At 45.9% G+C, this 25,534-nt stretch overlaps 1 protein-coding gene across 1 annotated transcript in view; it reads left to right on the top strand.

Annotated features, from left to right (window-relative positions):
- The first annotated feature begins 9,378 nt into the window (after positions 1–9,378).
- The window catches only part of PLCD1 (phospholipase C delta 1), a 224,080-nt gene continuing 207,924 nt past the window's right edge, over positions 9,379–25,534 (top strand). The window contains exon 1 of the mRNA XM_068235957.1: positions 9,379–9,559. Coding sequence (XP_068092058.1) covers positions 9,523–9,559 — 37 coding nt within the window. The 5' untranslated portion in view covers positions 9,379–9,522. The remainder of the gene's footprint in view (positions 9,560–25,534) is intronic.

Raw genomic sequence — 25,534 nt, forward strand, 5'->3', positions numbered from 1 at the left:
AGTGTCAGAAAGCAAAAGCAATGTCTCCTGTTCACCCTGCACCGAGCACACCTATAATGGAGCTCTATGCAGCTCTGAGAGGCTGCACTAATTCAGCACTGCTGTATGGAGGATACATGTGATGCTTGCTTTTTAGACAAGCTGGGGAAAGACCAGAGTGTGGGTGGAGTAATCCAGTCTAACCAGTTGCTTTTTTTTCTAATCAAAACATGCAGATCCAGGCTCACCGCCGGGTCATTCTTCAAGAAACAAATAATCCACTTGTACACTATCTGTTGTCTCTCACTGTCTATTATCCTCTGCTCCTCTGTCATTGTATGGTATGCAGGTGCAACAGCTAGCAAGAAGTACAAATTACAAAGAGTGATTAGCGCAGCGGAAAAAAATCATTGGTGCCCCCCCCCCCCCCCCCCCCTGTCACCACCAGACCTCCTCCATACTACTAGATTGAGGACAAGTGCCATCAGGATCTCACAGGACCACCTTCCACCCAGGCAGATGCCTCTTCAAGCTCCTCCTATCGGGCCACTGTTACAAGACCATCCCCACCAGAACCTCCAGGAGCACCTTTCTTCCCCAGGCGGTCCTCCAGCTGAACGCTAGCCTGCCCCTCCTCAATGCCAGGTCTTCCCCATGCAGCTCCATAACCCCTTAGACAGCGCCATACCCTAGCCGCCTACTCTGGGCTTATCAGGCTCCCTTATCACCTGCCCCCTAATTTCTAATTGTATGTTCCCATGTTTGTATCAATGTATCTCCCTTGGTCTGTATTTTCTATGTTTTCCATGTGTTCTACTGCCAGTGCCATTGCCTTGTCAACCACAAATAATTCCATGTACATCAACTGGCCTACTTGGCCAATAAAGGTGATTCTGACCTATTGCTCAAAGTATTGCTTTTTGCTTTTTTGCCTCCCACACCACACTATTGCTTTTTGCTTCCCACACATTCCCTCACTACTTATTTACTGTACAGTGCTGTGCAATATGCTGGCACTTTATAAATGACAGATAATTGCAATATTCAGCATACCCTCAGCATTGATTGTAAGATTATTTTGAATACAGCAGAAAAACTTCAGACATATTTGATCAAAGTGGTGGAAGTTACATACAATCCATTATTACATTTGATAGGTGGGTGGGAGCCACCCGGTGAAATAAAACAATGAAAACAGTTATATTGTTTTTTTGTTTTATTAAAAGAACTATTGTACCCCAAAAAAAGAAGTGGCAAGTGTTGGCCTTCCTCTCCAATGAATACCAGTTTTCCTCAATATAATTTATTCAGCGCAGTACCAAAAGTAAGACAACACGTTTCAAGGGTTACAGTCCACTTCTTCAGGTCAATAAAACAGTGCCAGTATAATGCATGTCGCTAGATAGGAGTGTCTGCTTAACCCAATCATTGTACCATTTGTGGTATGAGCACCAAGTGTTGAGAACATAGACTCTGGGTAACTGACAGATGGACCAAATTTACTTTTTAGATCTAGAGCACATGGAAGAATATAACTAATTTAGCCAACATATCTGGTCTGTTTTGTTTTGTTTTTTGTTTGTTTTGAAGTCATCTGCTTTTAGTTGGCAAAACTTAATAACCGTCACCTGAGTCTTCGCAGACAATAGTGAGTACTGTATTGTTAAAGGGTTTGTGAAATAGAGATTGTGCATAGGTACACATATTCACGTGTCTGCAGAGTGATTTGTTTGTAAGACATCCAAGACAACCTGAATGAATTACAAACATTTTGCATGTCAGGTGTGTCCACACACATATATTTTAAACTGGGAGTAGATTGCTATTTGTAAGCTTTGCTGGAGGGTGCAATAATACCCAGGTTCTGCAGCAGCCAGTAGACTTACCTGCTATCGGAAAGGTAAAATATGGGGTTGCTAGGACCAGTGTAGACTGAGCCCCTGAGTTGTGCACGCCTTACTCATGTGATTGTATGTATAGGGAAATTCACCAAATCCACTTGCTCTAGCGATGCTGAATTCCATCGTTCTGAAGGTCCGTACACACGCCTGACTTAAGTTGGCTGAGGCGGCCATTAAGACCGCTTCAGCTGATAATCAGTAATTCAAAGGAGGAGTCCGCACACAGACTTGCAGGAACAACGTGCAAAGATGTATCGTCCCATCACATACACATGCAATTATGTCACACCTGCAAGGCCGACGATCGTTTCAGGGCCACTTAGGGTCCCCTTTGTCAAGGCATGAAGCAGAAAGACATATACCTTTATGCCTTGACAAAGGGGACCCTAAGTGGCCCCGAAACGATCGTTGGCCTTGAAGGTCTGACATAATTGCATGTGTATGTGATGGGACAATAAATCTTTGCACGTTGTTCCTGCAAGCCTGTGTGCGGACTCCTCCTTTGAATTTCTACATTGAGCAGCCTTGGAGTCCAGCACCAGCATCCACACGCTCTGGTGTGCGGTTCTACTACTGGAACGTTTTCAGCTGATAATCAGGCATGTGTGTGGCAGCAGGCGACCCCCAACCCGCGAGAGATCCACCTGGTGGATCTACTTAACCCCAGCGACGCCGATGCCATTGTATATGCCACTCTCCCACTCGCTGTGTGATGTCACACACGCTCTGCTCGTCACCCCCTTTGTTTGGGGGGGGAGGGGATTCTGGAAGCTTTTTGTAAAAAGGGAGGACTTATCATTAATCCTTAGTATTAATATTGTCCTTAGTATGTAATCCTTAGTATTATTCCTGAACAATTGGTAGCTAAGAATGTAGCAAGAAAACACCAGTCATGAGATCCAATAAAAGACAATTTTCCCTTTTTAAAGGTCTACAAAAAAAGATTATCTTGGGATCACGATTAGACACTAAAACAGAGACGAAGCTCTGAGCTCATTACTTATAGCGGACCTGAACCCAGAATTTCCTCTCTGCTCTAGAAGGTAAGCAACAGCATAATAACCTTTAAAGAAAAACATTTCTTTGTTACAGCTGATACAAACCCTGCAATCAATTTGCAGTGAGGGTACTATTTGCAGAAGCTACCCCCCCCCCCCCGGCCCCAAAATAATTGTCACATATGTGTTGATGTATGCATTAAAACTAATATTGCACTAAATGTGGTGTGCTAACTTACTCTTGACATATTCTGTCACTCAGTCCAGTTACTCTTCCTAGCTTGTCAGTCAAGTTACCCTGCCTGGCCAGCCCTTCATATGTTATCCTTGACTAGCCTGATAGTCCAGTCTACAACCAGTCCCTTGTCCTGCCTGGCAGTCCAGTCAGCACACGTTATCCAATTTGTGAAGTTCACCCTCCTGTTCTTCTTAATCAATGAAAGATAACAGAGGCGCCAATGGGTATAAGATGGTTAAAAACAATATGAAATAAGGGGTGGACTTACCTCACCAGGTGCAAGTCAACAGTGTTAGTTTTCATGAAAAACAATATTCAAAATGCAACGCGTTTCATAGGACTAATCCGCTTCATCAGACAAAAAAAATGATATAGAGTATCTTTTAGGTGCTTATCTGGAGTGGCCCAGGTTGCGACCAGCACCTGAAAGATACTCCATATCTTATTTTTCCTGAAGATGATCAGTCCTGTGAAACACATTGCATTGTGAGTATTAATTTTCAATAAAGTGTGTGTGAACACCAACACTGTTGACTATCATCCGGTGAAACCATTTTAAATTGTTTAAATGTTTTTTTTTTACCCATTAGTGCCTCTTTTATCTTTATCATTTGTTGGTGTGTGTGTGTGGGGGGGGGGGGGGGGGTTTCTACCCTTTCACTACAGAGTTAAAGGTCCACTCGACTTTTTAACCCTAGTGGGGTTTGGTTTATTCTCCCCACCTGCCTATACAGTGGTGGCCTTTACAGGGACCCATTTAATCTTCCTTCATCCTCCTGTTCTTCTTGTTACTGCTGGGGTAGCCCTGAGGGGCACAACCTGGTAGCCACGTGCATCAAAGTAGCCCTCCAGGAGTAGCAGCCCATCACCCCATGTGGTACAATATGGTAAAGACCAGTGGTAACTCAGATTCCACTCCCTTAAGAAGCCCCATGTTTAAAAAAAGCCCCATGTTTTTTATCAATGCAAAGATCAACATCTAATGCTGCTTTATGGGAGCTTCCAAAGGCCACCTAACACTGATATATTAATATATTTTAATTTTAAACTGAGTGGCTGGATTTATAGACTTTCGCAGTCAGTGCATACTACAGCCACAGTAATTTTAGATCCTTGTCGATACCCCTGCTTACATATGTGAATCAGACACTTTATAACAGCAGTTTTGACAGCTATTACAGTACAGCTGAACACATTTTTAATGGTCTGGGTGGAGCAAAACAGGTTTCAATCTCTTCCTTACTACAGAACGTACTAAAGAACTCTGACATGCCAACGAAGAGATTCCAACCAAATGCTGAAACTTCTGTGTCCAGTCAGGTCTCCACTTCCAATCTAAAATAGTCCAAGTAGGGACCACTAGACCACTCAGGACAGGCACTGTATCTCCATGGGAATCAAAAGAGGAAATTACCTCATGACTATGTCAACCAAATGGGGTGGAGCTCCTTAAGACGCTAGGCTGTGCACAGTCTTGGCTGTCAAACATGCTTTGTTACTGGTGTGATAAGATAAAGCTAAACAAATAAGATACAGCTAAACAATCTCAGCAAACAGAGTATAACATAAGCAACTATTATACCTTTATAAGTAGTGAAAACAGTGCTGCCATACGCGGCTTCCCTGATCACCATGTAAGATAAGGTAGCATTGTTTATGTGTACTCAGAAAACCACAGATAACAATGGAAACAAGAAATCCATCATGGTTGCTATTGGATGAAGCTGATCTAATTTATTTGATGGTAACTTTTTTCTTATATTTCAGAATTTTGTAGGTCCTATTCCTACACTTCCCCTAGATGTATTGCCAATAATTGGTCTGATAATTCACTACTGGTAATTAAAAGGCAACTGAAGCGAAAGGGATGTGGAGGCTGCTATATTTATTACCTTTTAAGCAATACTAGTTGCCTGGCAGTCCTGCTGATCCTCTGCCTCCAATACTGTTAGTCGTAGACCCTGAAAAAGCATGCAGCACGTCAGATGTTTCTGACATTATTGTCAGATCTGACAAGATTAAATGCAAGCTTGTTTCTGGTTTTAATCAGACAACAGTTGCAGCCAAATAGATCAGCAGGACTGCCACGCATTTGGTGGTTCAAAAGGGAATAAATATGTCAGCCTCCATATCTCTTTCACTTCAGGTGTCCTTTAAGGGCCCTTTCACACAGGGCAGCTGACAGCATTACTTTCACCACTGGGGTAACACCTGTCCCACAAAAGGACATCTGAGCCGACAGTAGCTGCCCACTAGATGTGACACGTCACTTTTTTTTTAATGAGCAGTATGCACCCCAATCACTCAACCACTGACACAATTGTGATTACAAACACTCCCATTGGATTGCATACTGTATAGAGCAGTTTGGTGTTGTTTTGTCACTTTGCCTCCTGTGTTATAGAGTCCTAAAGGTGCCCATACATCAGACGATGCATGCGCAGATCGGCCAAGAGACAGAGCTGTCTTTGATTGATCTGATCAGAGAGAGATCTGTTGCCTGCCCATACACCGCAGGCTGATTCCCGTGTGTGAATACTTTACCTCTCGGTGTCTGCCGCTGGCTCTGCACTCTGTCCTCTGCCACATACATGCGCCCCATGTAGAGGCCTAAAATTCTTGGAAAAAAAATGTACCGCTTTTGACTCATAATTCCAGACAGAAATGCACCGCCAGGGAGGTTAATCAGTCTCTGCAGAGGGGGTCATCTCACCCTGGTCACCGCCTCTGGCTGCAGTGCTTCCGGCTGTGGAGGCGCACGTATCGGAGTGATGGAGCGCTGCGCCCAGTGGTGGTGATCAGGGTGTGTTAACCCCTTCTGCCGTGAGCTGTATCTGGGGATCATTTATGTTGCACACAACTAGAAATGGTCAGTGAGTGGCTAATAATTCCCGCCAGCATGGAAATTCAATACAAACTGTGTGCGATGCTAATAATTCCCGCCAGCATGGAAATTCAATACAAACTGTGTGCAGCGAGGAATTGGGCCAATCACAATAGGGAGCAAGTACTTTTTATTGGCCCATTTTCAAGCTGCAAAAATTTGCAATAAATTTGCACACAAGCTGGAATGATCATCATCTCATGGACCATCTCTGCACTAGTGATGGTCAAGTAGATTCAAATAGCTTCGAGTTGATGCAGATTTATTAACATTTTTATACAATTTTATGCAGCTTTAAAATTAACCAATCAAATCCTGCTGAGGTAAAATTCGATTGGTTCATTTTCAAGCTGCAGAAATTTGCATAACAATGTGCATACTTTTGCATCAACTTGAAGTTATTTGCATTGACTTGATCGTCACTACTCTGCACACGATGAAACTGTTCCAATAATGCGCAATGCAGCCTGCTCCTTCCCTGTGACTTTTTTACTCCCATCCTTAATACCTTTCTAACTCCATCAGGCACAACTCCAGACAAACTGGAACAGCGGCTTCCCATAGCTGAGGAATCTTGTTACTCCATTCTCCCTTAGAAGTCAGTGCTTGCAAATATTTATTAGATCAACTGCCCAACCCTGTCAAGCAGGCTTGGCTATGCTGGCCGATCTGTGACATTGGGTTGTATCTACTACTAACTGCTGGGTTCCCAGTGGTCAGTTGCATAACACATGCATTATAATGACTGTGAACTGCAATGGAGACGGGACATAGACTTTAATACAAAGACTGCATGCAGGCTTTGTATTAACGTGATCAGTTCCTGTGAACAGGTCCGTAGAACTGTATGGGCAGTGAGTTGACATACGGAATTATTCTGCAACGCAACTGACCACTGTGAACAGGGCCTCAGTAAATTTGCCATGCACAGGGAGTGAACAACACCTGTACCATTTCTTTTACTGAGTACATTGCGTGTGTTGCGAATTAGTGTGACCCAACACAGAGCTAGCGATAAAGCAGCGCAAACAGTATTGAAAAAGATTCCTGCTGTAGTGATCGGGCATGCTTGTGGTGGCACCAATTTAGTAGTTATATCTAGGGATGTATGGGCAATGGGCAGATAGACCAAGAGACCAGGCTTGCTCAGCACGAGTAAATCACGAGTAACCACGGTGGTTCCTCGTGATTCAAATGAGTTGTAATTGCTGCAGCTGTATGCAGCGGGGTTAATTACCCATAATGCCGCAGTCTGCCCTGCGTTTCAAAGGGTTTGCAAGCCTCGCTATGGCGCACTTCCTCCTTCAAGCCGTAAGTGACAGCAGCGAGGCTTGGAACGCTACTATTAGGACGCATAATCCTGTATGGAGCGTGGGAAGGATGCGGATTTATCGGTAAATAACCCTTCCAATCCCTGCGCTCAGCTGCTGTCATTAATCCTCATTTGAATCAGGAGTAATCACTCGTGATTAACGTCGGAGATCATCCCTGCTGCCATGCACCTGATTCACTATGTCCCTCTTGATTTCCAATCATGTCCGATTGATTAATTCAACCAATTTGAGCCCAAAATAGGTTGAATCGTCAATCATGTTTGTGGTGGGCGTTGGCAGCAATTTTCATCTGATTTGAGCATAATTATGGAATTGAATGGTTGATCGCCTTCGCCTGCCAAATCGCGAGATGTATGAGCCACTGGTGTTAAGTAGCAGACAAAGGAAACAATGGGCGCTATTCACAATCAATTTCTGCATGCGGAAATGCACTTGCGGTAAATTTTCGACTGAAATAAGACCATGTTGACATTCACAAAAATGCGCGCATGAACATTTACCGCATGCGTAACATTTTACGCATGAATTATCCGCATACGTAAAAAAATGCGGTGAAAGTCCGCAAAAGTTGGTAATTCCCGCAAAAAATCTAAATTCACAAAAAAAGGGGTGCCTTATTTCTTACTTAACTAGCGATTTTTTTATCACCTACTAGTACTTGGTGATATATTTCGCTTCCCATTGAATGGAGTCTGGAGCCTTGAGTGCTGTGTTTGCTGGACTTTAATATTTTTTTTTTGTACAAGTTTTTATGCCACTTTTTTACGCATGGTTTCCGCATGTTTACTATGTAATTACGCATGTTTCCCACATTGTTTACGCATTGTTCCCACATGCGGGAAACATGCGGAACATTTTTAGTGAATGTGGAAAAAATGCGGAAATTATCACTGGCGGTAAAAAAAATCTCTTACCGCATGTGTGATTGTGAATAGAACCCAATGAATTTCAGAAAAATGTGGATTACCAGTACGTAGAGGACACCTAAAGTGAGAGGGATATGGAGGTTGCCATATTTATTTCCTTTAGGCTACTTACACACAAAGACGTTGCGTTTTAGGGGACGTTATGGTCGCATAACATGCCCCTAACAAAACGCATGGTGGTACGGGAGAGGACGGCAGAGTGAGCCGCGTCAGGCGGCTCTATCCGCATAAGGTCTCCCAGGGTGGCGCTGATTGGCCGGTGGGACCACGTGATGCAGAGCGAGACACTCCGCATCACGTGGTCCAGCCGGCCAATCAGCGGCCGCCAGTGCAGTGCATATTAAGTAGCCATGTGCGCGGCTACTGTAGTGGCATCTCCCCGCCTCCTCTCTGCCCCCCACTGAGCATGTGCAAACAGTCTAACGCGGCTAAAGCCGCTCAGAACGCACAGTACGCTGCACTTTCACTACAACGTACAGCGTTACATGTAATGCAACCTGGGCAGTGTGAACAGCCCACTTGTGTTACATTGCTGTGCGTTGGGGGAGCGTTACAGGCGCACTAACGTGCGCCTGTATCGTCCCTGTGTGGAAGCAGCCTAAAGCAATACCAGTTGCTGATCTTCTCCTTCTAATACAAGTAGCCATAGAACCTGAACAAGCATGCAGCAGATCAGGTGTTTGACATTATTGTCAGACCTGACAAGATTAGCTGCATGCTTGTTTCTGGTGTGATTCAAACACTACTGCAGCCAAATAGGCCAGCCAGGCAACTGGTATTGTTTAAAATTAAATAAATATGGCAGCCTCCATATTTTTCTGGCTTCATATTCCCTATAATTGCTCAGTGCATGCCTAGCATCACAGTGTCAGTTTTTTGTAATTGTCTTGCATTACAACAAACGCCCTTTCATTGTAAAAAGTCGTTGTGTAATAAGTTGGCAAAGTGTACCTGTAGTATTTGTAGTATAATAGTAATAAAGTTATAAACAAACAGAGCAACAGGCGTCCACTAACCGCCCCGTGCCTGCAGTCAGTGAGCGTGTGCTGGAGCCCCCTAGAGGCGAGAAGCGGAGAATCAGCCGGCTGGATGGATGGGGCTGGGCGTGTTCAGATCACTCATCGAAAAAAAAAAAAAGCTGCTGGACCGAATGCATTCAGCAGCTGTCCGGGGCAGAGGCTGCCTGTGATATATGCCGGGATTGCTGCATTCACCTGCCAGAGGACTGTGACCAGCCTGTGCCTCCCCTGATCAGCAGCAGAATGGATACCAATGGCGCTGTGCGAAGCAGAGAGCCCAGTAAGTGCAATCCCTTCCCAGATGTTTAGTGCAGTGCAAGAGCTGTGTTGTAACAGGGGGTGCTGAGTACTGGATATACTGCACACCAGAAAGCATGCCCAAATTTGTATGCACTGATTTTTCCTTGTGTTTTAGAGGACTTCTCTATAGTGCATGGCATGTTCTTCAGACTGGAGTTTAGCACTGTTTAGAACTGTTTGGTGATAAAGTACAGACCTCAAGAGTGTACAATTAGAACTTCTTATGGTGGGAATACATGTTTTGTTTTTTAGGTGATTAGATGGTTCGATAGATAATTTCTGACATGTCCCCTTTTGATTCTTTCACCGCTCGATTTCTGATAGAAGTGAATGGAAAAATGAGAGGAGATAAGAAAATTGACTGCAGAATCGAGCGGCAAAAACAATTGAGCTCAGAAACGCATGGCAGAAACGAATCGTGTATTCCCAGCAGTAAGGTGGCTATACATCTAGCAATTGGGCTGTATGATTGACCATTCAATTTGATCATTTTATTGAACAGAGTGTGTGTTCCAGTATGCCTGATCGATGAAAAGTGGCAGATATGTCCATTTGACCAACCTAGTCGATTGAGCAGGATGGAAGATATTGGGTGATTGCACAAAAATTGGCTACCGTTCGCATATCATTTGATCGACACTCAATTGATTTTTGCATTCAGAGCACAGAGGCATATCTGTCAGATTGATTAGTGAAGGTGAACTGCATAGGGATATTGCTTGAAGTGTGTGGGACACTGATAGACTTTTCATCAACCACACTGAAGTTGATTGTGCAATAAAGTCAATCGCTTAGTTGATTGAATCAGAATCGCTAGATGTATGGCTGCCTTTACGGCTGGCTAGAATAACAACCTGGTTTTCAATTCCATCCTTAGAACATCAAAATGCCATTCCTTTCAATCTATGGGGGTGTCCACTCACTGACACAGCAGTGCTCATTGCAAAATTGCCATATTTACCATAGCTGACTGCTGATTCATTAATCTTCCACTATTGGTGGTTTACTAACTTTGTTAGTCCAGTGATTACAGGTGCGCTGGTTTCTGCTGGAAATCTGTCCATAGAGCCACTAAAGTGGGTGACAGGTGTTGGAAATCAGATTAGCACTTGTGGCCACTAATGGTCCAATTTCTAGTGAAAAATTGTTTGAGCGATTAGAAATTCTGATCAGACTGGTTGTAAATATTCTCCGTTGATAGGCACAATCGATTACGAACGATATAAAAACAGCTGTCCGGTTAGGTTTTTCTTGTTGGTTGTGATAGGAAGAAAAGATTGGTTTGTTGATGGTGTAGTGGATGCTTTCACTTCCTATCACAATAATCTGATCGCTCAAACGACTTTTCGCTAGAAATTGGATCGCTAGTGGCCACCTTTAGGATACTGGTGAATAAATGTCGTAAGTCCATACCATTGTTTTTTATGTGCATTGGTTTCTCCTCTTATACTTAAATTATATGTGTCTGAAAGCAGCAGCAGCCATGCTGTGAGTATGTGTCCATAGTGTATCTGTTCATTTGGCACCAGTACGCTAAAGTACCTGTCTCAGTGTGGAAAGCATATGTAGATGCCAATACTATAACAAGTAATCTGTTGGCAGTGGCGTAACTAAAAATCCTGCCCCCCCTCCCCCCCCCCCTCAATAAAAACCCCCTCCCCAATCTTTACACTAAGGCCCCGTTCACACTGCACGCGTTTCCAGCCGCGTTTTGGAAACGTGTGCAGGTGGCCGACACGCACGACATCAGACATTGCATAGAGTGCAATGTCTGATGTTCACACTGCATGCGTTCGGACCTGTGCGGTCTGGGAACGCATGCTGCACGCATTTTTTGTAAAAACGCGTGGCTGTCCCATTCACTTTTCAGTGATGGGATCAGCCACGCAACGCACACAAACGCGGATGGCGTGCGTTCGCATGCGTTGCGTTCCGCATGCGTGGCCATCAGCGTCTGTGATGTGAACGGGGCCCTAACTCACGTGTAGCCACAAAAACACCTGATTTGAAGGATTGAGCCCTTTAATGGAGGGAGTGATGTAGTTTGTTGGGGCCCCCTTACATTCTGTCCCCCCCCCCTCCACCTGCGGTTGTAGGGGCTGCTCCCCCTGTAGTTATACCTCTGTCTGTTGGCATGATAATAATGCGATATAATGTTTAGGATGCTAAGGTAACTTACCTGAGCGGGTTTACTGTAGGTCTCCGGTTATAGGCAGCTTGTGATTTTACACTATTCTCCACATGCTCAGCTGTGGATTTACTGTGCCTTGAAGTACAGTCCTGGATTAAAGTACACAACTAATTGCTCCTCCACAAATCACAGCATGTAGAGAAGGAAACAGGTGTAGGCATGTAAAGGTAATATTAGTCAGCACTGAAGCTGCCTGCAGGCAAAGCAGTTTTCTCCCCAAAAACAGCAATATTATCCTCAAGTTACCATTTAGCGGAGCAGTGCTTTTCAGCGCTGCTACATTTGGGCGCAGCTAGCGCCGCCATAGACTGTAATGGGAATCAGTCTATAGCGGTGCTCAGTGAGTAACGTCGGCTCCGTCAGAAGACTGAGCCGAAGTTGCTTAAAAAACACAATAATTCGGCCTCCAGCAATCGCTGGAAGCCGAATTATTTCATTCCCCCACTATCCATGGTGGCCTGGAGGGGGAATAGTAATTAACACGGCTCGGACTTGTGCAAGAAGCAGGATCAGCCATATACCGCTGTATCCTGCACCCAAGTCTACCGGCGCCGATTTCAAATGTACTCCCATTGAGGCCTGGTGCACACCAAAAACCGCTAGCAGATCCGCAAAATGCTAGCAGATTTTGAAACGCTTTTTCTTCTTTTTCTGCAGCATTTCAGCTAGCGTTTTGTGTAGCGGTTTGGTGTAGTAGATTTCATGTATTGTTACAGTAAAGCTGTTACTGAACAGCTACTGTAACAAAAAACGCCTGGCAAACCGCTCTGAAGTGCCGTTTTTCAGAGCGGTTTTCGTATACTTAACATTGAGGCAGAAACGCATCCGCAATCCAAAATCTGCAGCAGCCCGGGAGTATGCGTTTCTGCAAAACGCCTCCCGCTCTGGTGTGCACCAGCCCATTGAAATACATTACCCTAGCGGATCCGCACCCGCAAGCAGATCACAAACCGCAGCGGAAACGCTCCGGTGTGCATTAGGCCTTAGGGCCTATTTCCACTAGCACGCATTGCAAATCAGATCCGGATGAAAAATTCATGCTTTTTTTTTTTTTTTTTTTTTTTATGCACGTTTCTCACAAAAAAATTCGCATTTCAATTTGAGAACTGCCTAGCAACATCACATGTGAAGTAGCAAAAACGGGAAGACAGGCAAAAGGAAATCACGCTGAGCATGCTGGTTAAATTTGCGTTTGGAAACGCAAATTTCCGTGTTTGTAGTGCGAATATATGTGGCCCCATCTACATTACATCTGTCGCGATTTGCATTTAGATTGCCATGGATACGAAAAAATGCAACATACCATCCAGATTTTTCACACACCGTCTCTAAAAATTCGCTTCGAATGGAAATGGCTCCAATCACAAATGTGTTGCATTTTGGATGTGTAAATTCGCATCCAGAATCCGCTTGTAGTGGAAAATAGGGAATCGCCTGATTCCTGCTCAAGGCAAACCGATAGCGTTTTTAAAAACTGCTAGCACATGTAACACTATGGCAGTGTTCTCACTGTGGCTAGTGTTACATGCAGCGGTTTGCTGGCAATTCTGGATCGATCACGATTAGCATGTATAGAGCCACTAATCACGATCGCTCCAAAACCACAACAGTGTCCAGTGATTTTTTTTTTTTTGATTTTTTTTTTTTCCCACGTTAATTGTGGAAAAATCACTCCCGAAAAACACTAGCGTTAATCGCTAGGCATTTTGCGGTTTTAGGTGTGAACGGGCCCTTATAGTTTTGGATTACTTTTTTTTTACTTTTGTATGTAAATTGTGCTAAACCTTTGCTTTTTTTTCTATTTACTTTTTATTAATGTAAAAGTCCATATAAGTAAAGCCATGCTTTTTAAGCCTGTGCTACGTCCAGGGTAGAATTTGTAATGCTTCCTCTGTTTTCCCTCAACGATCAACTTTTTATTATAAATAACCAACGTCAACATGTGGCATACAGTAACATTCCTTATATAAGCGGAATGAAAAGTGATTTAACAAGTTGGACCCCGCCCGCCCTGTTCCCACCTCAGGTCAGACTGCTGCTTTACCACAAATTCAGATCTGATTGCAACTCCTTTTTTTCAGTCTGCAATTAACATGAACTGATTTTGCTTTTGGCTGCAGAAGTAATTAACTTTACATTACACACATAAGGATTCCCATCTGGCAAGTTATTTTGCATTTAAATAGTTTAGCTAGTCATGTCGCCTTGATTATGCTGTGACTGAGAGAATAACGGCAGATACTTGTGATGAGTCTTGTTCCCTAATGACAGCGTACTCAGTGGATTGTACAAAGTTCTAGGACAACAGAAGACTTGTTCCTCACGGATCTGCTTGTTCAGTAATAAGTAGGTCAGCTGAAATCATTCATTCGAGATATTGGGATGGGTTAAATAAAATCAGACAAGGAGAATGATTCTTGTACCGGCTGGTCTGTAGAAGTGCAGCTGCAATCATTGTCTGTTCCAGGAAGAATATATATTTTATACTGTAGTTCTTATCTGGTCATGACCTAAAAGAAAGGGTTAATACACTGATGCTTATATACCAGGAAAAATAATATGCACCAGCACATTACAGTAGTTGTAGTCATTATCAGCGATGATCAGTGGAATAGCAATAGGGAATGCTGAGGTAGCGGCCACACCAGGGCCCCTGGACCAGAGGGGCCCTCCTTCAACCACTTAATTAGTGCTAAGGTGGTAATGATCATCAGGGCCGGATTTGTACTTTTTACCGCCCAAGGCCCATTGTCCTCAACTGCGCACCCCCCGAATTACTCTTGCGTGGGGAGCCCATCATAGTGCTTAAAGTAACCTGCTTCACCTGAGGAGGGGTGCACTTCTCTCCTCCATCCCAAGGGTCTCCTCCAGTGCTGCCCTGTAGCTGCAGCTCAGATAAAACTGCTGCAGCTCAGAGTAGCACAGCAGAGCATGGTATTTTAAAGGGAAATCATCCCGGTTGAGGTACTTTTCTCAGGAGGGGGAAGCCTCTAGATCCTAATGATGCTTCCCATGTCCTCCCCAGCAGCATGGATCCAGCGCTGGCTCCCCTGGCAAAATGGACACCATAATATTTACACTACGAGCCTTGTGCAGGTGCAGTATCCGCTTCTTGCACAGGTGGAAATAGCTGAGCCCAATAGGGTCTGTTCTACTGCACAGGCGCAAGCCACCTGCCGAGTACAGTAAATCCTGATCAGGCTCTGATATTTCCACCTGAGCCTAACCGGAAAGCAGCAGCTGCACCTGCACAGAGCGCATTGTTCAGGGTGACCCAGTGGTGGCAGCCGAAATGTGCCTGTGCAGACTTTCCACGTGGCCAACACTTGGCCACGTGGAAGAAAGACAAGGGAAGCCTCATTATGATCCAGTGGCTTCCCCCTTCTGAGGTATCTCCCAGTGGCACTTGTTCCACTACAGGTACGCTTTAAATACTGTGCTTGCCCAGGTTCACACACACCTCTCCTCTGGTCTTCACTGCAGCAGGAGCTATGCTGTAGCATACTTCTATACAGCTCCTGACATGACACAGAAGAACACCCGGGAGCTGTACAGAAGTATGCAGCATAAGGCCTGATTTACATTGGCACTGAAAAACAGACTGTTAGCAGACGGTGGTGGAACGGATCCTAACCGATGGTAACGGATCCAATGTTAACCTATGGACCTGTTCCCATTGCTCCGGTAGAATGAATCCGTTCTGCCAATATCGAAAACTTGGGTCTGCAACGATTTTACCAAATCAATGGAGTCACAGTGATCGCACGTTAATTGCATGGATAAAAAACTGACACGTTATGTTTTGACATGGATCAGTTTTTCTTTATCTCAAGTGTGAACAGAGCCTTAAAGTACCTAGCTGCAATAAAAAACAGAGGAGAGTTTAGATTAGACCTGCCACTGGAATAGGTAGAATTACCATGCTTCGCTGTACTACACTGAATGTAGGGAGAGTGTGTTATGGTAGGGAGTATCACACACTAGTTTGTATTTCTGTAGTACTGTTCAGCAAATGCATTTACACTAGATACATGTTATGTGAATGGCACACACAAAAGTTCTTAACAATGTGCTGCTGCCCTGTCAGCCTTCTCTCTTGGCCAGACGACCTTAAAGGGAAGGTTCAGGGAACTCTTGAAAAAAATAAAAATCCCTATCCACTTACCTGGGGCTTCCTCCATCCCGTGGCAGGCAGGAGGTGCCCTCGCCGCCGCTCCAGAGGCTTCCGGTCGTCTTCGGTGGCCGACCCGACCTGGCCAGGCCGGCTGCCAGGTCGGGCTCTTCTGCGCTCCATGGCCGGGCTCTTCTGCGTCCCACGCGGGCGCGCTGACGTCATCGGACGTCCTCCGGGCTGTACTGCGCAGGCACAGAACTACTGCGCCTGCGCAGTACAGCCCGGAGGACGTCCGATGACGTCAGCGCGCCGGCGTGGGACGCAGAAGAGCCCGGCCATGGAGCGCAGAAGAGCCCGACCTGGCAGCCGGCCTGGCCAGGTCGGGTCGGCCACCGAAGACGACCGGAAGCCTCTGGAGCGGCGGCGAGGGCACCTCCTGCCTGCCACGGGCTGGAGGAAGCCCCAGGTAAGTGGATAGGGATTTTTATTTTTTTCAAGAGTTCCCTGAACCTTCCCTTTAAACTTACTTTTTCTTTCATGGAGGTCTGCACTCTGCCCCTAGGATCCCATTCATCACTCCCAGCGGCACAGCAAAATATCCCCACCAATATTACTGAGCAAGGAGCGCTGGGGAAGAGCAGACGTTAGAAGCATACAGCAGATGCTAGTTTAAAAGTGAAGGACAAACGTCTGTAAGGATCTCCTGCTGTAATTTCTTTTTTGTCACAAAAAAACTTTTACTGTAAAAAAAAAAAGTAAATGACAGAGAGATACCGAAAAGGGGAGAAGCAAGGGAGTGCATCTATCCACACATGCTGGCTGCATCAAGAGTTTGGCAGAGGTGTTACCGAACAGTGTAGGCTGATTTCATTTCCTCCATCTCCTGCACAAAGTGTTGCACTGCCTCCTCTTCCATAGACTGAAAGGGGGGCGGAGAGAAGCATTTAATGACAGTGGGAAGGGCTGCAACGATGCGGCCACTGCTCCTGTCATAATAGCAGCGCTTTGTCCATGTCTGTAGCTGCCCCTGCACACACAGATATGCTACTGTATTAAGAGTAGCGTTGGGCGGCTGCAGACAAACATGACACTGCATCATTGTGGGGAGTAGCACAGGCGGCCACTGGAACACTGTCTGTTTATTAACCCGCCCCTTCCATGGCTCCGCCCTAGTTCCATGCCTAGGGGGCCTGCCCACAAATCTGGCCCTGACGATCATGCCTGTATTTGCTTTGATTAGTTGTAACCATTAATCTCCCTGGCGGTAATTCTGAGCTACGCTTGGGCTAGCCGCCAGTAGCTCTATGTAGAGTATAGCGCACAGCGGGAGCTTTTGCTCACCTCCCGGGGGAACCAGACGGGAAACAGTAAATTCGGGCGCCTGAGGCTAGTGGACAAATCGGGCGCCGCCATTCACTCCTATAATAAATATCGTTTAACCTCCTTAGCGGTAACCCCGTGTGTGACACGGGGTAAGCCGCCGGAGGGTGCCGCTCAGGCCCTGCTGGGCCGATTTACTTAATTTTTTTTTTGCTGGACGCAGCTAGCACTTTGCTAGCTGCGCCAGCACCCCGATCGCCGCCGCCGCGCGCCCGATCGCCGCTATCCGGTGCGGCGCGCGGCCCCCCCCCCCCAGACCCCGAGCGCTGCCTGGCCAATCAGTGCCAGGCAGCGCCGAGGGGTGGATCGGGTCTCCCAATGACGTCCCGACGTCGCTGACGTCGGTGACGTCATCCCGCCCCGTCGCCATGGCGACGGGGGAAGCCCTCCAGGAAATCCCGTTCTTTGAACGGGATTTCCTGATCGCCTATCGCCGGAGGCGATCGGCGGGGCTGGGGGGATGCCGCTGAGCAGCGGCTATCATGTAGCGAGCCCTCGGCTCGCTACATGATAAAAAAAAAAAAAAAATTAAAAAAAAACTGTTGCGCTTCCCCCTGGCGGTATTTTTCATACCGCCAAGGGGGTTAATGGGCGCCCGATAGGAAAAAAGGGCGCTGGTGAAAAATAACGTTTTAAAAGCGGCGCCCGGAGACTTAATGTTTTATTACTGCTTCTCATGATTACACATTATTTAATGATTTATACATTTTTAAATATTATTTTTAAACGAAAAACAGTACAATATTTTTTATTTTTTTTTACATTATTTTTAAACGAAAAAACCAACAGGGGGGTCTTAGGTTTAGGCACCAACAGGGGGGTCTTAGGTTTAGGCACCAACAGGGGGATCTTAGGTTTAGGCACCAACAGGGGGATCTTAGGTTTAGGCACCAACAGGGGGGTCTTAGGTTTAGGCACCAACAGGGGGGTCTTAGGTTTAGGCACCAACAGGGGGGTCTTAGGTTTAGGCACCAACAGGGGGGTCTTAGGTTTAGGCACCAACAGGGGGGTCTTAGGTTTAGGCACCAACAGGGGGGTCTTAGGTTTAGGCACCAACAGGGGGGTCTTAGGTTTAGGCACCAACAGGGGGGTCTAGGGGTTAGGGGTAGGTACAGGGAGGGTTACTTAGTAAAAAAAATTTTTTAACGTTATTATATGTTTCAGTATTTAAACGAAAGATTAACGTTTTTACAATTGCCGATTTAATGCACATTATTTAATGATTTATAACTTTAAAAAACTTTAATTTTAAACGAAATACAGTACAATACATTTTTAAACGTTATCCATGCTTATCGTTAAAAACCCGGCGCCCTTTTTTCCCAGCGCCCCTTTTTAACGTACGCAACCAGACGTCTGTAGCCGTTCTCCTTCCTATCCTTCGAGGCTCTGAATCACTCTAGTGAGATCGCCTTCATTTATCTCACCAAAGAGTTATATCGCCACCCAGAGGACGGAGGTAAAATTACAGCTCTGGAGCCCAGGGAGGTGAGTGAGTGCAGGGGCTGCTGGCGTTTTGGCGGCATGATTTTCTTTCCTGATTTTAGGGTTTGAAACCTTTTAAAAGGACCCTAAGGCCTCTTGCACACTACATGCAATTCTGAATATATTTTTTTTTTTATTTTTTACCTGAACCAATTTTTGATTCCGATTAAAAAAAAAACAAAAACGTACTGCATGCTGCTACGTCTTTTTAATCTGGATTAAAAATCGGCCATATGAAAAAAATGGAATCGCATGTAGTGTGCAAGAGGCCTCAAATCCGGAAATAATCATCAAGCCAGGGGGGTTAATGGACTGTTCTCCTCCCCAGCCTACATCTCTCTGAGGCCTGGAACCCACTAGTAGTGCTTTTCTGAGCGCTTTGTGAATTGAAAAGCTCTTGCTAATGTAATGCTATGGGGTGTGATCCCACTTGAGCGATGTGATTTTATAAAAATCCCGAATAGCATTGCATTAGCAAGAGCTTTTTCAAATCACTAACGCTTAGAAAAGGCTGCTATTTGGTTTGAACCCTGACACTGCAGCTGTCATTATGTAAAAAGAAAGAAAAAACACAATCGAGAGCCCCAAATAGTGTGTATTATTGATGATAAAGGAATGCCAAGGTAGCGGCAAATAGAAATATACTCACAAGTATGGGTTACCGGGTTCAGGCCGAACACGGTAAATCCAGCACTGGACACTTGGGCGCAGCAGCGCAGGAGACTTGGGCGCAGCCGGCGCCACCATAGGCCGTAATAGGAACTACGGCTATCGCAGGCACAGGGAGTAACTTCAGCGCCGTCAGAAGACGGATCTGAAGTTGCTTTTAAAACAATAATTCGGCTTCCAGCAATTGCTGGAAGCCGAATTATTTCATTCCCCCACTATCCATGTCGGCCTGGAGGGGGAATAGTAATTAACACGGGCCGGACTTGTGCGGCAGCAGGATCAGCCATATACTGGCTGTGTCCTGCGCCCAAGTCTCCGGCGCCGTTCTCTCTCGTACACGTTCAGGCAACCACTTAAAGAGAGTCTGAAGCCATACTAAAAATGGCTTTTTAGCTTATATTCAGCAGGGGCATGTTTGCCCCTGCTAAAACACCGCTATCCTGTGGCATAACAAGGGGTCTTTACCCCTCATATCCCCCCTGCTACCTCCGGGCAGCGCTTCCGTGTGAGGCACGGCTATGAGCTGCAGCCCTGCCTCACACGCGTCTATCAGCGGCGGATCTCCACCTCTCCCCCGCCCCTCTCAGTCTTCCTTCACTGAGAGGGGCGGGGGAGAGGCGGAGATCCGCAGCTGACAGACACGTGTGAGGCAGGGCTGCGGCTCATAGCCTTGCCTCACATGGAAGCGCACAGGGGCAGCAAAATCCACGACCAATAAAGTCATGGATTTTGCAGGGGGGATTTGGGGGGTAAAGACACCTTGTTATGCCGCATGATATCGGCGTTTTAGCAGGGGCAAGCATGCCCCTGCTGAATATAAGCTAAAAAGCCATTTTTAATATGGCTTCAGACTCTCTTTAAAGCACTTAAGGGGGGATATTAGGCCTGTCCCCACTCAGGCTAAAAAGTTGCTCTATGTTGAAGGAAAGAACGGGTGTTCACCCATCCACCAGGTGGATAACAATAATTGCAATGGAAACAGAGGTGCCAGCAGAGTAAACATTTTATCATAGGTAAAAACAGATAAAAGTTGGGGGGTAAGGGTGGACTTGCCTCCCCAAAACCAAACTCAACCACTATGTATGGTTTAAACAAGATTTAATTTGTACTCCAGAACAAATGAAACGTGTTTCGCGGGTCTCTAGCCCGCTTCCTCAGGCAATAATACAGATAGGAGTAACTCGGTTGTGTAGCCAAGTACAGCGCCTCTGTGAGCTGCAGCTGTCATTGGCAGGCTTTGGTGCTCCATATCAATTGTTATGTATGGAGCGCTTGAGGGGACCCAATGTAAAACTTGCACTGGGGCCCAGAGCTCCTACGCTACTGGCAGTGATTCAGTGCCACAATAGAACACTTTTCAGTTGCCTGGTTCTAAATGCAGAGCAGTCGCACAGAGTAGACCCTCAGTCTTCCAGCCATGGAGGACTTTATTATTTATCATTATTGATTTATAAAGCGCCAATATATTCTGTGGTGCTGAACATTATTATTATGAAAAATAACGTTTCTTTTTTTTCTTGACCGATGAGGATTGGGACCCAATAACTCGGGCAAGATCACTGGGCCAACACTGTGCAGACACTTAGTTGGCTTAACCCTCCTGGCGGTTTGGCAAAATCCGCCAGGGGGCAGCAAATACGGTTTTTTTTTTTACATTTTTTTTTTTCCATGTAGCGAGACGAGGTCTTGCTACATGATAGCCGCTGCTTAGCGGCATCCCCCCAGCCCCTTCGATCGCCGCCGGCGATCAGAGATCAGGAGATCCCGTTCAAAGAACGGGATCTCCTGGAGGGCTTCCTCCGTCGCCATGGCGACGGGGCGGGATGACGTCACCGACAAAGGGGACTCCGATCCACCCCACGGCGCTGCCTGGCACTGATTGGCCAGGCAGCGCACGGGGTCTGGGGGGGGGCGGCTGCGGCGACGCATACAGCGGCGGATCGGCGGGTAGCGGCGGCGATCGGGCACTGCACGCAGCTAGCAAAGTGCTAGCTGCGTGCAGCCCAAAAAAAATTATGCAAATCGGCCCAGCGGGGCCTGAGCGGTGCCTCCCGGCGGCATAGCCCATGCTCAGCACGGGCTTACCGCCAGGGAGGTTAAAGAGAAACTCCGACCAAAAATTTTACTTTATCCCAATCAGTAGCTGATACCCCCTTTTACATGAGAAATCTATTCCTTTTCTCAAACAGACCATCAGGGGGTGCTGTATGACTGATATTGTGGTGAAACCCCTCCCACAAGAAAAGTTCGAACTTTTGTCAGTTTCCTGTCTGTGAACTTTGTTGCATTGTGGGAAATAGCTGTTTACAGCTGTTTCCAACTGCCAAAAACCATGCAGCAGCTACATCACCTGCCAACAGTAAAATGTTCACTGGAGTTCCTCTTTAAATGCTAACTACACATTCTGTTGCAATGTGGGGGGCAGAGGGATGAGGGAGCAGCACCAATGTGATGTCATGTGGGGGGCGGGACAAGCGGCAAGAACGGAGCTATTGGTCGTTGCTCGGCCGAGTTGATCCGTCTGGCGGATTGCAGGCCGTGTGTTGGTCGGGCTGCTGTACGCACACCGGATTATTAACGGTTATTTTCGGTCACCTCAGCCAAAGGTAGCATGTTTACAGTCCTAGACGATTGAAAAAGTACAGAAAAGTATTATAAAATGTAATCTATTTCCTAGCATGCCGGAGGCTCAAAAAATGTTTATGGATAAGGGCCCATATGCAATTAACTTCTTCTCCTGTGATTTCTCCTAGGTAATGTTTTCACACATTGTCAATAAAATGCATTTTAAATCACCAGCAAGCATCAAAATACGCAAAACAATTTTGATAGTACTTTTTCGCTTGCTTTTTGGTACCCTACTTGCAAACTATTTTAAAATAAGTTGAAAACTTATCTTCAAGGAGAAAACTCGTCAGAAGAAGTTAATTGCAAATCGGCCAAGGTGTGAAAACTTCTGAGGAGAAACGTTAATAATATGTGCCATAGTGCTGGTATGACTGTGGCAGTGAGTGTGCGGGCTGCATGGGTGTAGTGCTCATGTATATTAGTCATACACTATTTCTGTGGTTCCTGATTTGTCTCTCCTGGCAGTCTGTGGTTTTATGTCAGCTTCTAATGCACGTTATAGTCTCAAACCTAAAGCATGTGTGTAAATGTTGAGCTTGCTGCTGCTGTTGACTTCCTTGGTGAAACGAAAAGTAGAAAATGTTACCTGTCCTCCTGCCTGTGCTGCATGAACCAGAATAAGTATGCAGCCCCTGATTTGACTGGCTGCAGGATTGCTCCTGGTGAAGGGAAGGTTTGAAAAGGCAAGATCATCAAAATTATGACAGACAAGCATATCTTAAAGGGAACCCGAGGTAAGAGACATATGGAAGCTGCCATGTTTATTTCCTTCAACAATACCAGTTGCCTGGTGCCCTGCTGATTTCTTTGGCCATAGTGGTGTCTGAATCGCACACCTGAAACAAGCATGCAGCTAACCTTGTAAATTTGTTGCCAGAAACCTCTATTTGCATGCTTATTCAGTCCTTGTTCAGATTGCGCTCCGTTCGCGTGTCTGTCCGCGTTGGGCTGTTTTTTGAGGCTTTTTTTTTCCCCCTGATTCCCGGCACTTCAGTAGGCGATTCGTTTTTGTGCTTAGCGGTTTTCGAAGGGTTTTTCCAAGCAGTTTTGTAATTGACTCCCTGCCGCAAGTCAAAGTGAACTCTTTTTAACCCGGAAAAGAATAAATACAATGTATTTATTCTTAAAAACGTGAACGCAATCACTACACAAAGCGGTTTTGCGAGTGTCTTGTGTTTCTCCTATACTTTCCATTGAGGTGGAATCGCCTCAAAATTAGTGCACACACAGCTTTACTGAATGCACAGCGCACAAGCCGCGCTGATATGAACCTTCTCATAGACATTCATTGCACAAGCATTTTTAAAATCGCCCGCGTGTAAAAAAACAAAAACCAAACAAACCCAAAACCGCCTACAGTGTGAAGGAGCCCTGAGGTGAGGGTCTATGGCTAAGAGTATTAGAGGCAGAGGATCAGCAGGATAGCCAGGTAACTGGTATTGTTTGAAAAAATAAATGTCAGCCATATCCCTTTCCTTTCAGGTTCCCTGAACATGGAAAGAAAAAGCTGGCTTTGCCTTACCTGGGGCTTCATTCCCCCCCCCCCTCATAATCTTTGAGGCCCCCCAGTTTCTTCTGGGTCCCCTGTGTCGTGCCATTGACACCCTAAGGGCCGGTTTCCACTACTAAAGTGATGCGAATGCAGCTACCTAGCCGCATCGCTTCCGCCGCCGGCTGCATCACTTCCGCATCTCCAGATGCGGAAGTCAATGGTGGAGATGGGACGCGGTTGCGGATCGCTCCGCACAACATGCACGCAGTGGAAACTCTTCCATTGCCGTGCATGTGTTTCAGGACACTTGCGGTGCGATGCGGCTATGTAGCTGCATCGCACCGCTCCTAGTGGAAACGGGCCCTTAGGGTCTGTTTCCACTATACGCAGATTGGATGCAGAAAAACTGACTCCAATGAATGCCTATGGGAAAATCTGCATCAGAAAAATCGCGTTTAGTGGATACAGGCCCATAGGCATTCATTGGAGTCAGTTTTTCTGCATCCAATCTGCGTATAGTGGAAACGGGCCCTTAATAAAAAGCTCTAACCTGGCTGGGCTGCGTTCCCATGGATGGAAGCATTCTGCGCATTTGCTGTTCACAAAGGATTGGGTGTGTTCATCTGTGTGCATTTTCAAATGCCTTTGGTTTGCGTTGTCGATGCATAGATTTGTATTGCTATTTTTTTTTTATTTTTTTTTTAATGAACGACAATGCTCGGGAGAATCGCAAAAGCCCCATAGGATTGCATTACACGTGTGATAAAGAGGTGTATTTTTGGTAGGACCTAGTATCCACCAGGCCCCTAGACTCTCTCCAGGCCCTAGGTAACTGCCTTGCGGAGCATCCGGCTCTGGTGTGGTCCCATCCTAAAAGGTTATTAGCGATGGCTACATTTCTCCATACAGCTCTCTTTAAAGTAGCCATACAAAATATTATATTTGATTTTTAGTTTAAGCTGTTCTCTTGCCGTACTATATTGGCATTTAAAAATAGATCTAGCTCCGAAGAAAACAAAGATTACTGGTAGTAGTTCATTTGCAATACAAGTAGCTAATGACGACTGCTGTTTTATATTTAGACAGTTACTTGGCAAGGCAAGAAAATGCAGCATCATTGCAGAGCTTGTAATAGGAAATCGGGCCTGTCCAGACAATATCTGACTTTACAGTGTTGAGGATAGCTATTAGCTAACATTGCATACCATGCAGTTTAGTCTGAGCACAATGCATTGAGCCAGTGCTGAATTGCAAATCTGTGTGCTGGGATGTTATTGGCAACATTCCCTGTGTACACTTTTTAGCATCTCAAAAATACCTAATGTAGTGAGGAGTGCGATCCCCTGCACATCGGGGCTGTGCAGCTCTTCCTCCTGAAGTGGGGCTGCGGAATAGCCGTGCATGCTCAGTACCACGGAGCCCGCAGCTCCGGCTTTCTGCGGGGGGGGGGGCCAGAACGGTTCCCGGTGAACTTCCGTGGTTTACGCTCGCGGAGAACCGCAAACTTTTCTGCAAGTTTGGTTCGCCCCCATAGTGCACCAATAGTGTCAACTTTGACCCTCTACATCACAGTCAGCAGGCACATTGTAGCCAATTACGCTACACTCCCTCCTGGAGCCCCCCCCCCCCCCCCACACACACACACACCTTATAAAAGGCAGGCAACGTCAGGCTTTTCACTCACTCGTGTGCCTGCACTGCAGTAGTGAGAGAAGGGACAGCTGCTGGCAGACTCTCATAGGGAAAGCTTAGTTAGGCTCTTGTAGGCTTGTTAGCTTGCTCCTTGCTGATTCTTATTGCTAAAATAGCACCCCACAACAGCTCTTTTGAGAGCTAATCTTGTTCTTGTGATCTATTTTTTTTTTTTTTTTTCTGTCTTACTGACACTTGTGTTGCATAGACAGACAGCCTTGATAATTCATACTGTGTGTGTGCCACTGCCAGGCCCAGCACATTCAGTGATTACTACCTGTGTGTGTGTGACAGGTGCACATTG

This window comes from Hyperolius riggenbachi, chromosome 5 (genome assembly GCF_040937935.1).
Source record: "Hyperolius riggenbachi isolate aHypRig1 chromosome 5, aHypRig1.pri, whole genome shotgun sequence".
NCBI classification, from domain to species: Eukaryota; Metazoa; Chordata; class Amphibia; order Anura; family Hyperoliidae; genus Hyperolius; species Hyperolius riggenbachi.